This window comes from Lethenteron reissneri, chromosome 60 (genome assembly GCF_015708825.2).
Source record: "Lethenteron reissneri isolate LAM-NWPU_2019-01 chromosome 60, ASM1570882v1, whole genome shotgun sequence".
Taxonomy (NCBI): Eukaryota; Metazoa; Chordata; class Hyperoartia; order Petromyzontiformes; family Petromyzontidae; genus Lethenteron; species Lethenteron reissneri.
The window spans coordinates 1,262,460-1,279,915 of NC_083838.1; the positions used below are offsets into that span (position 1 = coordinate 1,262,460).

The following is a 17,456-nucleotide window of genomic DNA, read 5'->3' on the forward strand; positions in this document are numbered from 1 at the left end:
GACGATCGTAATGATCGTGGCGCCTCGCGAAACGTGTCGCGCGCTCGATGTAACGCGCCGCCGCAAACCGCCGAGCGGATCGACGCTCGGAAGCGCAGCGGCCGACTCGACCGCGCGACCAGTTGCACAGACGTCCACGCGGCAAGCGGTGTCGGTTGCGCGCAATCCGAGTTGCCGGCGCGCGACTCTCCCCCCCCCCCCCACGGACACGCCGAGCGGCCGCCACTGCCCGTGACGCGACGGAGGGCAGCCGCGGCCTGCGGTGACGACGAGGAGGAGGAGTGTCACGGGAGTTGGTGTTTGTGTCGCTCGGCGGCACGCACGTTGCCAATCAAAACTCAACTTGGAGCCGTGAGCCACGGGGTTCCTTGCCGCGCTGGTGGGGGTCAGAGCCGTGGTCACGGTGACCGATGGTGGCGACTGCTGGTCGTGGTGGTCATGGCGATAATATCGATTCTGATGGGGATGGTATATATCCATATCAGTAGAAATGTTATGTATGTTATAGCGGTGGTAATGGTGACATTCGTTATGGCGGTGGTGATGGTGATATTGCTTATGGTGCTGGTAAAGATATTGATTGTGGTGAAGATATTGATTGTGGTGATGGTGATGACGATGAAGACAGTAGTTGCGGTGGCAATGGTTGCTGGTAACGGTGATGATAGCGGTTGCAAGTGGTGTTGAACATTTTGGTTGTTGTGGTGACGGATATCGGCGGGTCTCGGTGTTGGCAGCAAGTGGTTGCGGTGGCACCGGTAACGGCGGCGGCGCCGTTGCCAAAAAGTGACGGTGGCGGTACGCTCCGGCGTCGGCGGCGGTGACACAGCGCTGACGCGCTGACGGCGTCGGCACACCCGCGCCGACAAACACAAAACGATCGGCAAACACTCGGCAAGGACGGCTACGATGGCACGAGCGGGTGGCCGCGCTCGTTCAGGTTGGACACGTTTACGGTCGTAAGCAGCTGCGGTGGTTGTTGTAGCCGTGATAGCGGTTGCAGTTCGGTCTCGGTGGCTGACGACGGCGGTGGTGGTGGTGGCGGTGACGCTGCTGCTGCTGCTGTGGCCGGAGGGCTTCAGGGCAGCGCGGGCTGCGGCTGGCTCACCTTGAGGCAGCCCCAGTAGCAGGCTCGCAGCAGCACGGCCAGACCGATCACGTAGATCAGAATCCACGCGGCGTATATCCCGCGGTGCTCACGCGCCATCTTCTCCGTGCCCACCTGCACGCCGCGCCCACCGCACACACCGCACACACCGCACACACCGCACACACCGCACACACACCCTGGCTGTCACAATCACCATCGTCATCGCCTTGCACGGGCAGGCAAGCCCGTAGGTATGCCCACTCCACATGTCGTCATTGTCACGTGCATTGGGTTCCTTGCGTCTTTTTTTTCCTTAACGACCGAAAGCTGAGCACCCTCTCTCGCCCGACCCGACCCCTTTTTGTCCAGGCGTGGGACTGGCTCAGACATCCACTGGGTTGTGGACACCCCTGGCTCTACTGCCGTGTAAACCAGGGCTCTACACAACAACACTGGCTGATCCCGGTACAGATACCCCGCAGACTTCTCATCAGCCTCTAACTTGCTTCTCAACAGGTGGTTCAACATTGAACCATTGCTTACAGGAGAGTGCCCCCCTATTGATGTCTGGAGAAGCCACATTTCTCATCTCCCCCCCACGCCTCCCCCCCACGCCTCCCCCCCACGCCTCCCCCCCACGCCTCCCCCCCACGCCTCCCCCCCACGCCTCCCCCCCACGCCTCCCCCCCACGCCTCCCCCCCACGCCTCCCCCCCACGCCTCCCCCCCACGCCTCCCCCCCACGCCTCCCCCCCACGCCTCCCCCCACGCCTCCCCCCCACGCCTCCCCCCCACGCCTCCCCCCCACGCCTCCCTCCGCTCCCCCCCACGTCTCCCTCTCCTCCCCACGTCTCTCCTCTCCCCCCCCACGTCTCTCCTCTCCACGTCTCCCCCCCACATCTCCCCCCCACGTCTCTCCCCTTTCTCCTCCCCGCGTCTCCCCCCTCTTCTCCCCACGTCTCCCCACTCCCCCCCACGTCTCCCCCCCACGTCTCCCCCCCCCACGTCTCCCCCCCCCACGTCTCCCCCCCCCACATCTCCCTCCTCCCCCCCCCCCATGTCTCCCCACGTCTCTCCCCACGTCTCTCCCCACGTCTCTCCCCACGTCTCTCCCCACGTCTCTCCCCACGTCTCTCCCCACGTCTCCCCCTTCTCTCCCTACGTCTCCCCCCACGCCTCCCCCGGTGTGGGACCGACCGTGACTCCGGCTCCGATCGCGACAGCAATGAGTCCAAGCACCAGGAAGATGCAGCAGCGTCGCCGTGGAAACCGCCTTCCAATCGACGACCTGATCCATGCACACACACACAAAGACAAAGATCCCCCGTGTAGCCTTAACAGACTGTTAGGGCAAGTGCTGTTCGCAAACACCTGAATACGGGCACGGCACACGAGGGAGTGGGTGGCCAGCACCACGCCCGGCCTCCTTTGGTCCCTAGCTGCTATGCTTACACACTGCACCAGCTACTCATTTTATGCTGAGTCGACGTAGGGGAGGCCCAGAACCGAATCAGATAATCGTCACTTGTGTTGGCCGTTTGCGGGAATCGAACTCAGGTCGCAAGGTCCATTCACGCTAGCTGCTACACTACCACTGTGCACGTGCATGCATATACACAGACAACACACACACACCCTCATACCTACTCATCAGTTAATGAGTGAATAGGCGAATTCGATGCATTAAAAAAGAACAAGGAAAGATTGAATCAGTGAAAAAGTAAAAGATTGTATCGTTAAACACACTATTGAATGAATACAGCAGTAAATTATGGAATGATGAGTGAATTAGTGAGTGAATGGTAAACATCTGAATCCGTGGACAATTGACTCCTTGAACGATTTAAACGGCGAACAACCAAAACAATGAATGACTGAAATGAGTGAATCAGTGACCCAGTGAATCAATGAACGAGTGCACCTGTGAATGATTAAAGCAGTGAATGAGTTACCTGTGAATGACTCAAGTGCATGAGTGAAGCTGTGAGTGAGTGAATTTACGAACGAGTGAACCTATGGATGATTACAGCAGTGAATGAGTCACCTGTGAATGACTCAAGTGCATGAGTGAACCTATGGATGATTACAGCAGTGAATGAGTCACCTGTGAACGACTCAAGTGCATGAGTGAACCTGCGAATGAGTGAATATACGAACGAGTGAACCTATGGATGATTAAAGCAGCCAATGAGTCACCTGTGAAGGACTCAAGTGCATGAGTGAAGCTGTGAGTGAGTGAGTTTACGACCGAGTGAACCTATGAATGATTACAGCAGCCAATGAGTCACCTGTGAAGGACTCAAGTGCATGAGTGAAGCTGTGAGTGAGTGAGTGAGTTTACGAACGAGTGAACCTATGAATGATTACAGCAGCCAATGAGTCACCTGTGAAGGACTCAATTGCATGAGTGAAGCTGTGAGTGAGTGAGTTTACGAACGAGTGAACCTATGAATGATTACAGCAGCCAATGAGTCACCTGTGAAGGACTCAAGTGCATGAGTGAAGCTGCGAGCGAGTGCTGTTACTCACACTTTCTTGCAGTGCGGACATTTGGCCAAAGTGTTATCTCGATACTCGGCCCACTGCGAAAGGCAAAGCAGTCGCCGGGTTAACGACTCGTTATACAAGGCCGTACTTACCCGCAGTTACGGCCTGCAGCTGATGATAGACGTTTCCACGTTCCTATGGCAGGGACCAGTCTCTATCCATTGAAAAAAAATCAAGGATGATGAGCGTCCCCTGTAGTGGTCCTCGTTTTATCGACGCCAAGAGGGGTTGACAACCGAATGGGGACGTTGAATGTGTGCTATGAGGCTGTGAGTCTGAGGCTGTGAGTCTATGAGGCTGTGAGCGTGTGAGTCTATGAGGCTGTGTGAGTCTATGAGGCTGTGTGAGTCTATGAGGCTATGAGGCTGTGTGAGTCTGTGAGGCTGTGAGGCTGTGAAGCTGTGTGAGTATATGAGTCTATGCGTCTGTGAGTCTATGAGGCTGTGAGTTTGTGTGAGTCTATGAAGCTGTGTGAGTCTGCGAGTCTGAGAGTCTATGAAGCTGCAAGTCTATGAGTTTGTGAGTCTATGAGGTTGTAAGTCTAGAAAGCTGAGAGACAATGTACAAGGTTTGTGAGTTGGCTTGGCTGCCAGTCTACGAATCTGTAGGTCTATTGGAGTCTGTGACGCCGTAAGGCAGCGAGTCTGTAGGTCTTTTGGAGTCTGTGATCCCGTAAGGCAGCGAGTCTGTAGGCCTATTGGCGTCTGTGACGCCGTAAGGCAGCGAGTCTGTAGGTCTATTGGAGTCTGTGATCCCGTAAGGCAGCAAGTCTGTAGGTCTATTGGAGTCTGTGATCCCGTAAGGCAGCGAGACTGTGGCCTATTGGCGTCTGTGATCCCGTAAGGCAGCGAATCTGTAGGCCTATTGGCGTCTGTGATCCCGTAAGGCAGCAAGTCTGTAGGTCTATTGGAGTCTGTGATCCCGTAAGGCAGCGAGTCTGTAGGCCTATTGGCGTCTGTGATCCCGTAAGGCAGCGAATCTGTAGGCCTATTGGCGTCTGTGATCCCGTAAGGCAGCAAGTCTGTAGGTCTATTGGAGTCTGTGATCCTGTAAGGCAGGGAGTCTGTAGAAAGCGCCGAAGGCGAGCGTGGTGAGGGCGCGTCGCTCACTCCTCACTCACCATGAACGTCTGGCTGCAGTGTCCGCACACCACACGAGTGCCGAACGGCTGCGATGACTGATTGGCAGCCGCCACCGTCACGGGGCCCAGGTTGATTATCCGCTTGCTGAGTGTGGAACGCGCACACGTCAGACACACACACGTCACACGCACACATGCACACACGTTACACACACACGTCACACACATTGCAAATGCATGTAACACACACCCGTAACACACACACACACGTCACACGCACGTAATGAGCAGCACCTACGAAGGCTGACACGGCACACGAGGGGGTGGGTGGCCGGCACCATGCCCGGCCACCTTTGTCTCCCCGGTGACGATGTTTACGACACACCGCACCAGATACTCAATTGTGGCTGAGTCACCCTAGGGGAGGGCCAGGCCCGATACAGATAATCGTCACTGGTTTTGGCCGCGAGCGGGAATCGAACCCGGGTTGCCGGGTTCGTAGCGCAGCGCTTGTACGCTTGCGTCTGTGAGCGAGCGCTGTACGTGACGGTGTCTCCTCCTCCCGTGCGTGTCCCCGTGCTTGCGTGCCGTTGCACGCCCGTCTCCTCCGCGCACGTGTGTGTGCAGTGTTTGTAAACGAGGGCACTCACCAGTTGGGCCGGGGGCAGGCGATGCGCTGTGACGTCACCTTGCAGATGAGGAGGCAGTTGCACGGGCAGCGCACGTACTTTTTGCCCGGGGGAGCATTCTTTATCGGCTGTGGTAGGGGGGGTGGGTTGGGTGAGTGGGTGGACAAACGCAGGTGGACAACCGGGTTCACAAAGGTCTTGCAGCTCGAGAACATTTTCCCATCACCGATCACCGCGAGCCGCCCTCCCGCCGTACACGCCAGGGGTGTCTCGGAGCGCTGCGCACCGCCGCCGCATCTCGTCTCAACACATTTGTTAGAAAGGGCAGCCCCCGGGCAGCTGCCCCCACCCTCCTCCCCCCCCCCCCCCCCCCCCAGTGCAGCACAAGGAGTCTCAGCACGAAATCACGATTCATTTTCTGGACTGTCGTTTTTTTATTCGGCCAAATTCGGAGCCAAGATCGATCCACTGCTGCACGAAGGCCGTCGCCATCCTGCCCCTACCAACCCCCCGCCGCAACTCCGATGAGCGCCGTTGGCTACGTACGGCGCGAAAGAAGTTCAACACATATACATATATATATACATGGATTCGGGTTTTACAAGACCATATATGGACAACGCTACATTCATTTTTTTTATACGAGCTGATTGATCATTTTACCGGGTTGTCCGATTTTATTGCATTACAGCGTTGTTTCCTTGACGGCAAAGACAGAGATCCCCCGTGTAACCTTAACAGACTGTTGGGGCAAGTGCTGTTAGCGAGTAGCACCTATGAAGGCCGGCACGGCACACGAGGGGTGGGTGGCCAGCACCACGCCCGGCCGCCTTTGTCTCCCTAGTGGCGATGTGTACACACCGCACCAGGTACTCATTTGAGCCGAGTCGATCCAGGGGAGGCCCAGGACCGGTTCAGATAAACCGTCACCGGTGTTGGCCGCGAGCGGGAATCGAACTCGGTTCGCCGGGTTCGTAGCGCAGCATGCTAACCGCTGCGCCACCGCTCCCCACACCCGCACGTCGACACACACGTGGGCAGAGACACGCCCCTACGGGCAACGGCACGCCTACTTTCTCCCACACGTGGGCTGATCGATGATCGGTGATTTGGTCAGGTTTGTCCGATTTTATTGGATTACAGCGCTTTTCCCTGGACAACATGCACGCGCAACACGCATGCAACACGCACGCAACACGTCACACACGCAACACGCACGCAACACGCACGCAACACGTCACACACGCAACACGCACGCGTCACGCACGCGTCACGCACGCGTCACGCACGCGTCACACACGCGTCCCACACGCGTCACACACGCGTCACGCACGCGTCACACACGCGTCACGCACGCGTCACACACGCAACACGCACGCGTCACACACGCAACACGCACGCGTCACGCACGCGTCACACACGCAACACGCACGCGTCACGCACGCGTCACGCACGCGTCACACACGCAACACGCACACGTCACGCACGCGTCACGCACGCGTCACGCACGCGTCACGCACGCGTCACGCACGCGTCCCGCACGCGTCACGCACGCATCACGCACGCGTCACACACGCAACACGCACGCGTCACACACGCAACACGCACGCGTCACGCACGCGTCACACACGCAACACGCACGCGTCACGCACGCGTCACGCACGCGTCACACACGCAACACGCACGCGTCACACACGCAACACGCACGCGTCACGCACGCGTCACACACGCAACACGCACGCGTCACGCACGCGTCACGCACGCGTCACACACGCAACACGCACGCGTCACGCACGCGTCACACACGCAACACGCACGCGTCACGCACGCGTCACGCACGCGTCCCACACGCGTCACACACGCAACACGCACGCAACACGCACGCGTCACGCACGCGTCACACACGCGTCACACACGCAACACGCACGCGTCACGCACGCGTCACGCACGCACGCGTCCCACACGCGTCACACACGCAACACGCACGCGTCACACACGCGTCACACACGCGTTACACACGCGTCACACACGCAACACGCACGCGTCACGCACGCGTCCCACACGCGTCCCACACGCGTCCCACACGCGTCCCACACGCGTCCCCGCTCACCGTGGCCTCGTTGCACACGCTGCACTTGACCACGTGCTGGTGGAGCTTCCCCTCCACGTTGATGAGCGACTGGCACACGCGGCACGTGATCATGGGCACCCCTCCCGAGTCCGGGCTCGTGGTCGGCGTGTACGGAGGGGGCGCCTCGCCGGGGAGGATGGGGGGCGGGCCCCCCGGAAAGCCTGGAAAGCCTGTGACGGGGGGGGCGGAGAGGGAGGCGGGGGGGGGGCAGGGAGACACAAATACAAAGACAAGCCGCGTGGTTTTTCTTAGTGTCGTTAGCGAGCGCCTACTAAGGGCGGCGTGGTGCACCCACCAGCGCCACGCCCGGCCACCTTTGTCTTCCCAGTGTCGACGCTAACTCACATCGTCGACGCTAACTCACATCGTCGACACTAACTCACATCGTCGACGCTAACTCACATCGTCGACGCTAACTCACATCGTCGACCTTATAAGAGGGTCAGGACCGGTTCGCATATCCGCAACCGATGTCAGCCATTGGCCGGGAATCGAATGAGGTCGTCACGTTCGTTTGCGCAGTGCCACCACTCCTCCCTACATACCAAGACAAAGATCCCCCGAATAGCCTCTTACGACTGCCGGGACAAGTGCCGTTAGCGAGAGCGCTTGTCAAGGCCGGGCACGGCACACGAGGGGGTTGGTTGGTGTGCCCTGCAGCATACCTGGCCACCTAAGGCCGAGTCAACCTAGGGGAAGCCCACGACCGGTGCAGACGCAGTCGTGTCTCGACGCCGCACAAAACTAAATTGGAGTGGAACTTCCAGGCGGCTCAGCCGTAGAGCTCACGGCTCACGGCAGTAAGGTTTAGTTCACATCCTGGTTGGGGTGGAGGCTCAGCCCATCATCATCAGCACCCATAAAGTACCACTTTGTGGGGAAGTCAAGAAGAATGTTGTCCTGAGGCTAGACCTGCCCACACCATAGGAATGTGGCATCTCCACCACTGGGTCAGGGCTTTTTCGATTTAATGCTTTCATGACTGCAGGGATTTATTTTATTATTTTATTATTTCCATTCTACGTGACTTTACCGAAAGAACCAAGAAGATGGGTCAGGGCTGTAAACACGAGCAGACGCCTGCACTGCGGTGCAGCTGTATGACTGGGCGGCAGGGTGCAGCAGCATTGATAACTCAACTTGATGCCCCCACAGAAACAAGGACCTGGGTTCGATTACCGACTCAGGAACCTCGCTGTTCTGCACCCTTTGGATTCTGCGGTTTCCTCCCCAGAGCCGATGGAAACACGGACGGTCGATCATCGATTACCCGATGGCTTCGGGGGTGGGGGTTGCCGGATTTTCAAAAACGCTGGGCTATCACTACATCATTATTTTAGATAGCATATTTTTGGACAATCTTAAGTGACATTATTTTTTAGGTGTAATTTTTTTCACGCTTTAAATGCGTTTGCTATGTGAAATTGCCGTAAATAAAACATACAAACTAGACAAAAAAATCGATATCATTCTGTACAAAGTTCCCGTATTCACTGTACCGTGCGTACCACTCGCATCTCGAAGACACTGCACGGGGGGATGTACATACGCCGCTCTTATTTCAACCACAACATGACGATGGTGTGTTTGACGAGTGACGGACTGGTTACAGTCTTCGAAGCGGTTTTGCCGGTTTCGCCGAGTTTGCCGAGGACCACCGGTTCATGTTGGAAGCCGGATAATAGCACGCCGGATCATTTATGATCAACTGTAATGCAAGCGGGTATTGGCTTTAAAAAATTTACCCGTAAAAACAAAGTTTTTCACTATAAATCCTTTATATGCGTGGCGGCTAGAGTTCTCTCGTCCTCCGGCTTGAGATGGCTGCCACCTATGGGTCAGATGATTGCCTGCCACCATTAAGCAATTGGTAATTAAATATAATTTATTTTTTCCTAAAAAGTGTAAAATTTTGGAAAAACTTTTTCACGAAAATCAATTGTTACGCACAACGAGTCTGTGTGCAAAATGTCAGCTCGATTGGATCACGGGAAGTGGGTTAAAAAACGACCGAAAATTTTGCACGGTCGTAAGCGCGCAAGCAAGCAAGTGAACTTAATATAAAGGATTTAAAAATACGTGTCAATGCTGAAAAATGACCGACGGATTACTGAATCGGGGTCTCGGGCGCAGCAACAATATCGCTCTCCTCCTGCGAAAACTTGGCGGGGCCCTGCTGAAAGACAGTCTTGACCGTTTCCAGGAAAACATCGCGTAGATCGTAATTTTAACATTAAATTGCCAAAGCTGTTGCACAAGCAGCATGAACCATCATCACGCAAACTCCGCTCATCCTCGCAGCAGCAGCAGCAGCGGCAGTTTTTGGCTACCCGTCGAATAAAGATGGTCACCGCATCGCGCTGCGCTTTGAGACGCGCTTCTGCGGCCGTCTGGAACGCTCTTCCTTCCGACATTAGGAAGCCATGGGAGCTGTGCACTTTTAAATCATCGCCGAGATTGTAAACGGATTTCTTTCCAACTGCTTTTTCGTGCTCCGTGTTGGTATCCTTTCCCCCGGTGTCTCAGTACCGTGCGAATAAGGCCAACATACGCACAACAAAACAGCTCAGTAAAGGAACACTGTGATTTGAAGCTGCCCCTATTAAGTTTAATGAATAACCCAGTCTCACGGCTGATGACCGCTGGTTCCGTGTAAAATATTTGACTGTGGGGGGGGGGGAGTGGAAGTTCCTGCGAGCGAAACAACAAAGATGTACTTATTCACTTCCTCCAGTTGGCCCACCTTATGGTTTTATGTCCTCTGTGTTTTTTTATCAAAGCCCAATTCTGAGTTAATATGTCGTCTCGCGCGTCAAAACAAACGCGAAAGTACAACCGCTTTTTGTTCCCACGGACGCGTAAAATAAACGCAGACGTCCATAAAAAGATCCGACTGCTTCCTGGGCCTGGTCGAGATGGGCTCCACCTGCTCAGGTGTTCTCCTCCATCTCCTGCCCGGCAACAGCAGCAGCAGCAGCCGACACAAAACTATTCTATTACGGATGTATACAGCGTCCTTTCCAGGGCGCTATAGAATGGAGCCGATGTTGGTCAGTGAGGGAGCTGACGGATGGAGGGACAGGGGCAGGGAACGGAGTTGATGTTGCTGGGCTAGGAAAGGTGGAATAAGGTGGAGTGTGATGGTGGGCGAGGGTGTCTGATGGGTGCAACGTGGACGAGAGGCGGTGGGGTATGGGGCACGTGCGTGAAGTGATGAAATGGGCACGGATGAAGGTAGGTGAAGGGTGGTGGGGGCAGAAGGTCCGGTGGTAGGATAACAGCGTGCTTCAGCCGCACCGAACCTCACAATGGCTCCTCCCACCCTGACCCAGTATATATACAAGGACTGTTTTCTTGGAATTTCTCTTACTTGATGCAGCAGTCGTGCTGTGATGGTTCCACTTGAAGACGGAAGCTTGTGTTGCCTCCGAAACGTCGTGATTTTTATTTTATTTTAATTTTATTAATTTGAATTTTTACCTATGTGACTTTACTGAAAAAACCTAAGAATACTGATGGAGGAGCACAGTGTAGGGCTGGAGGAGAGACCACTTTTTTATATTTTACCAAGTAAGGCCCAGTTTTGTTGCCAAAAAAATGGTAAAAAAAAGGTAAAAAAAAACAATCATCATATTTTGCTACTGGCAAAGGAGGTTCCAATGGTGCAAGGCCCACCAATCTATCCGGCTCTTTTTTCAGAAGCGACCTGGCGTTCACAAATGATAGCTCAACAAAAGTGGCTTATCATCATCACGCGGAAATGTCTAGCAGTAGCTAAATACTCTCAACGCGGGACGCCGATTCTAAATGTGCGAGGGGAAAATCGGAAGCCCATGAGAAAAATCCACACTATCACGGGGAGAAAAGCACGCAAACTCCAAATCTACAGCGGGCTACGTCAGCATCGGCATCGAACCCACGACTTCCTGCAGAGTAAGCGAGGTAGTTAACATCTCCTAGCCACCACCTAGGCAGAAACATTGTCAATCCACGGACAATGTTTCTGCAGGGATGCATAGAATCGCAGTACAATGATGGATGTGGCTGCACCGTCCTCTTCCGTTTCGAGTGGATACATGCCGAATGGTTTTTGTTTTCAAGAAAAAAAACAACGCCACATTGTGAAATTATGGAATGTATTGATGCGCTGAAGCAAAGGGACATCACCTGATCACAGCTCACGTGATTTAAAACGAAGGAATGCCCCACAAGGTGCGCATTCTGTTTGACTTGCTCAGCATCAGCCTCAGAAGGTCGAGCAGCCAGCAACAAGCAGCACCATTTTGCAGCGACGGCGTAACGCGTTTTGCTGATGTAAGAAATGCTGCGTGCTATTATTACAACAATGACAGCTTGGAGGAAGATAAGCTGATGATGAGAGGGATGTATAGGGCTACAGCAGGAGTTTGGCAGCATTGTGAGCACAGGGGGGCGGTGCAGTCAAACGCATTCTTGTACTGTACCGCGATTCTATTCTCCGAGCCTTCACGGACCGACACCGGCCAGCGTGCTGCGGCACGATCAATGGGGCAGGCCGTCATCCAGCAGTGGATGGACCATGGCTGATGATGGTAGTGATGACTTGGGGAGGCCGTCATCCAGCAGTGGATGGACCATGGCTGATGATGGTAGTGATGACTTGGGGAGGCCGTCATCCAGCAGTGGATGGACCATGGCCGATGATGGGCGTGGTGACTTGGGGAGGCCGTCATCCAGCAGTGGATGGACCATGGCCGATGATGGTAGTGATGGCTTGGGGAGGCCGTCATCCAGCAGTGGATGGACCATGGCCGATGATGGTAGTGATGGCTTGGGGAGGCCGTCATCCAGCAGTGGATTTGACACAAGTGCTGAACTGTAGGTATACATCTAATTGTAAAAAGGTGCAATGTTGATATGGAAATTAAAAAAATACTGCAACACTAAACTTAAAAGGTACACGGCAGTTAGAATCAATGCTGTAACGTGGGTAAATTATAATGAATTATAATAATTTACTAATTATTATCATTTACGGCCAATTGCTGGATACATCTCATCAGATTCCTCCAGCACAGATTAAGATTCCGATTCTGTCTCCTGACGCCATGCCGGTTACGGGGGCTGTCTGACCATACTTCGCCACGCTGGTGGAGTGTGGGTTGGTGACCCAAGGGGCAAGAACGGCGGTTCGGTGTGGGGTGGTGGCCAGGACCGGTTGTGATATCTCTCGCCAGCGATGCGAGCCGTTCCCGGGTGACGGGTCCAGAGCTCGGTACACCGCGCCCCCCATCTCCCCAGCCCTTAGTGCATCACGTGCACTGTAGCAATGTCATCATCATCAACAACAATGGTCACATACCTGTCAGTCTATACGGCTTACCCAATATTCTTGTACAGGGAAATTTAGTTTTTCAGGTCCATACAGCGTACAGCTGTTTCAATATGGGCAACAAAAACTGTCTGTTTGTCTGTTTCTCCCTTGTGATGGGACTTTGCAGGAAGAACGTTGAGAATTAGAAGGGTTTCAGTTTTCAGTTTCATTTATTTGGTATAGCCCTGTGAGCCATTCGGCTCTTGAATCGGGTGCAATCGCAACAAACAAAAAACATGAAACATCTTAAAGTGACAATGCGCAAACAGAAAAATCCAGGAAAAAAACTGCAAAGTCTTCTAGAAAAAAAAAGCACCGTACACGGGGTGACCAACAAGGTCTGAATTGGTCTGTAATAAGGTAGGGAGGGCACTGATAAGGGGTTGACAGGCATGGCCGTCGGTCCTATCGGTCGGCGATGCACAGTCGCCGGCGTGTCAACTGCTGCCACACCTCGCAGCGGCACTGGACAGCCATCTCAAGTGGGCAAACGTCGATGATGCTGATAATAATATGAAAAAAATAACAAACGCGAATCTTCAATTTTTTTTTACATGACGTGAAAATTAAAGGGGAGATTTTGTTTCTCAAAGAAGAATTGCCGCCCGCTGAGGTGGTAGAGGCCACGTGACAGGGATTGGGCGGGGAGGGGAGGGAGGCTTTCAGCCAGCAGCAGATAGAGCCTGACACCAACAACTTGTTTCGTGCGGCTGCTGATGTCGACAGAGACAGACGACTTGACAGACACAACGACGAGAGAACACGCGAGTGAGGGGCATTAGCGGAGTGGCGCTATCGGCTGTGATGATGAGGATCGGGGCACTGCGTCGTCACACCTGGTGCTGTTAGGGTCTCTGTTGTGGATGACCCAGTGGCACACCACTACTGGGGGAAGTCATGAATCACAACAACAACGGAACTAACAACCACCACCACCAAGTATAGAAATAGGTGTTGCCCTTTCTATAAATAAAACAGAAATTGTGTTCAGATGTTCAAACACCAAACAAAACCTTTGGAAGGAATTAAGTCAGCATTAACCACATGCAGCACTCGTGGTGAACATGTAAACAAACATGGGTCTGATAATACATGTATTGTCTTTAATAATACTGTAACTATAATGTTAGATGGCATTACATCAGAGACGGCAGCAGCCTTCTTGAGGGAGGCCTCGTCTCACCACCAGTGCCAGAGCAGAGGACACGGCCTGAAGGCGGACAGCACAAGGACCATGCCGCACGTGGCAGGGCATCGAGAGCTCGCGGTGAGCAGCTACAACATGGGACCACCACAAACATGGGGCCACCACCACAACAACATTGGGTCCACCACCACCACATGGGTCCACCACCACCACAACATGGGTCCACCACCACAATATGGGTCCACCACTACAACATGGGTCCACCACCACCACAACATGGGTCCACCACCACCACCACATGGGTCCACCACCACCACAACATGGGTCCACCACCACCACAACATGGGTCCACCACCACAACATGGGTCCACCACCACCACCAACATGGGTCCATCACCACCACAACATGGGTCCACCACCACCACAACATGGGTCCACCACCACCACAACATGGGTCCACCACCACAACATGGGTCCACAATCACCACAACATGGGTCCACCACCAACATGGGTCCACCACCACAACATGGGTCCACCACCACCATGGGTCCACCACCACCACCACATGGGTCCACCACCACAACATGGGTCCACCACCACCACCAACATGGGTCCACCACCACCACAACATGGGTCCACCACCACCACCACCATGGGTCCACCACCACCACCACCATGGGTCCACCACCACCACCACATGGGTCCACCACCACCACAACATGGGTCCACCACCACCACCACATGGGTCCACCACCACCACAACATGGGTCCACCACCACCACCACCATGGGTCCACCACCACCACCACATGGGTCCACCACCACCACAACATGGGTCCACCACCACCACAACATGGGTCCACAATCACCACAACATGGGTCCACCACCAACATGGGTCCACCACCACAACATGGGTCCACCACCACCATGGGTCCACCACCACCACCACATGGGTCCACCACCACCACAACATGGGTCCACCACCACCACCAACATGGGTCCACCACCACCACAACATGGGTCCACCACCACCACAACATGGGTCCACCACCACCACAACATGGGTCCACCACCACCACAACATGGGTCCACCACCACCACAACATGGGTCCACCACCACCACCACATGGGTCCACCACCACCACCAAGTGGTGGACAAATCTTCCCCCCTTCCTCCTCCTCCCAGCACCAATCCCCGGCCCGTCCACATTTCCCAGCGCGGATCGGCATCCGTCTCGGCAAGCGGCCTCCCCTCATTGGCCGAGCCGGCAAACCGACTGCGAGGCCGGCGCGGACCAATCACGACGCGAGTCCAGCGGACCAATCACGGCGCGAGCTCGCGGGCCGGGCGAGCCCAGCGGACCAATGGGCGCGGCGCGGCGCCTAAGCGCGCTACGAAATACAAAAGCCTCGGTGGGGGGGGGGTCCCTTAAATCTTGCCCTTTAAAATCCTATAAGGTCCCAAAATCCTATAAGGTCCCAAATAAACCAACAGCTGTCAACCCATAGGGTTTAATCCCATATTAGAGTCCACACGGCGTGTAGCCGTTTCAATAGGGGCAACTGGCAATGTGTTGCCTATTTGTTTGTGTTTCTCGCTTGTGATGTGAGGGGGGGCACGGGGTCATCCTTTATCATTCATCTGTAATTTTGTCGGCACTGGTGAGGGGTTGACAGGCACGCCTAGCTAATAATACTATTACCTACTGCTGTTGTTTATTTTATAGGACCAGGTAAGGCCTCCACTGCCCTAGTATTTCGCTCTCTAATTTTTTTTCTAGAAGCGACCGGGCGATCACAAATGACGGCTTCAAACAAAGTGTCCTCCTCGTCCTCGTTGTTTAGTGCAAATGTCCAGCGGCAGCCAAACACTGAGAGCGCTTGGTGGTGGTGGTGACTCGACATGGGGAAGGGAAACAGCGGAGGACCCGGAGACAAATCCACGCGACCACGGGCAGAGAGAGAGACACAAACTCCAAATACAGCAGCAGCAGCAGGAGGCAGGGTGGGGATGGAACCCACGACCTCCTGTGCACCAGGCGAGGTAGTCAACATTTCCTAGCCACCGTAATGATGATGAGAGACGCAAACTCCAAATACAGCAGCAGCAGCAGGAGGCGTCTGGGTGGGGATGGAACCCACGACCTCCTGTGCACCAGGCGAGGTAGTCAACATCTCCCGGCCACCGCGTTTAACGTCCCAACTCGGCGTTGCTCGTCTGCACAACACGAAGCAGCGCACGCAACTCACCGACCGCATTGGCGCCCTCGTCGAAGGTGGCCGCCGACGGGGTGACATTGCCGGAGTTGTTGACGGAGAGGAGAGGGGACCGCTCGTCCGTCGTCTCGGCCATGGCTCAGGCGGGCGGGAGGGCCAGGGGGGAGGGGCCCTTGTTGAGATGCTCGGGGGGGGGGGGGGGGACGTCACCGGACGCACGCGCAAGAGTGACGTCACGCGAGTCACGCGCGCGTTCGCGACGTCAACCAGCGGGGGGGGGGGGGGGGGACAAATCGCGTCGCTCTCGCGCGCGTGACGTCACGGGCGTCACTCTCGCGCGCGTGACGTCAGGGGCATTGCTCTCGCGCGCGTGACGTCACGGGCGACGCTCTCGCGCACTCGTGACGTCGCGGGCATTGCTCTCGCGCACGTGATGTCACGGGAGATACTTTCGCGCACGTGACGTCACAGGCATTGCTCTCGTGCGCGTGACGTCACGGGCGACACTCGCGCGCTCGTGACGTCATCCGTGTCACTCTCGCGCTCGTGACGTCACGCGCGTTACCGCTCGACCGCCCCCTAAACTGAATGTTGCCCCTCGGCCACCAGGGGGAGTCGGGCAACCTGCGGGCTCCAGAGCCGCATGCGGCGGCTCTCTGCTACCCCCCGCCCCCCACCCCCAGCGGCTCTTTGGCTGCCCCCCCTTTGCGGACAGCCGATTTATTGACATCTGAACGCCGCCTCCTGCACACCAGGCGGGGGAGACAACATCTCCCATCCACCGTGATGATGATGAGACACGCAAACTCCAAATATACAGCAGCAGGCGTCAGGGTCGGGATCTAATCCACGACCTCCTGCGCACCAGGCGAGGTAGTCAACATCTCCTAGCCACAAAAATGATTATCTCGCCAACCTAGACCAGTGGGAAGTGCGACTCGGGGTTTTATCGGTGGAAACGTCCAGAAGATGGGTTCTGGAAGTATCAAGTCTCAAGGATTATTACCCTTTTGATTCGGTTTATCAGTCTTTTGAGTGTCTCACGGCCACAGATTCTGAAGTTGTTTGTTGTTGACTGTTGTAAACACGAACACATTCCGCTCTACGTATTGCAAGGCTACTGCCAATGGCTCGGGTCTAACGTCCAAGTTCGAGAAGTCACGCCTTTGCCGACACTGAGAAACGAACGGGGAAACTCATAGCTACTCCGGTATTTAATGTATTTCGTGGGTGATTCACTCAGGAGTGGACATGACCATAT

At 55.2% G+C, this 17,456-nt stretch overlaps 1 protein-coding gene across 1 annotated transcript; it reads right to left on the bottom strand.

Annotated features, from left to right (window-relative positions):
* Positions 1-16,376, bottom strand: LOC133357983 (type 1 phosphatidylinositol 4,5-bisphosphate 4-phosphatase-like). The gene is made up of 7 exons (XM_061576234.1): positions 16,229-16,376; positions 7,457-7,647; positions 5,368-5,474; positions 4,757-4,862; positions 3,619-3,671; positions 2,287-2,377; positions 1-1,222 (listed from the first exon to the last, which is right to left on the bottom strand). The coding sequence occupies exons 1-7, from the start codon at positions 16,329-16,331 to the stop codon at positions 1,079-1,081; spliced, it is 795 nt and encodes a 264-aa protein (XP_061432218.1). The 5' UTR covers positions 16,332-16,376; the 3' UTR covers positions 1-1,078.
* Positions 16,377-17,456: the final 1,080 nt, after the last annotated feature.

Excerpts from the sequence above, each read along its gene's own strand:
- LOC133357983 (XM_061576234.1), bottom strand. The coding sequence starts at position 16,331 with ATGGCCGAGACGACGGACGAGCGGTCCCCTCTCCTCTCCGTCAACAAC. Across the intron at positions 7,648-16,228 it reads CGAGGGCGCCAATGCGGTCG|GCTTTCCAGGCTTTCCGGGG; the intron begins GTGAGTTGCGTG and ends CCCCCGTCACAG. Across the intron at positions 4,863-5,367 it reads GCCTGCCCCCGGCCCAACTG|CAAGCGGATAATCAACCTGG; the intron begins GTGAGTGCCCTC and ends TTCCACACTCAG.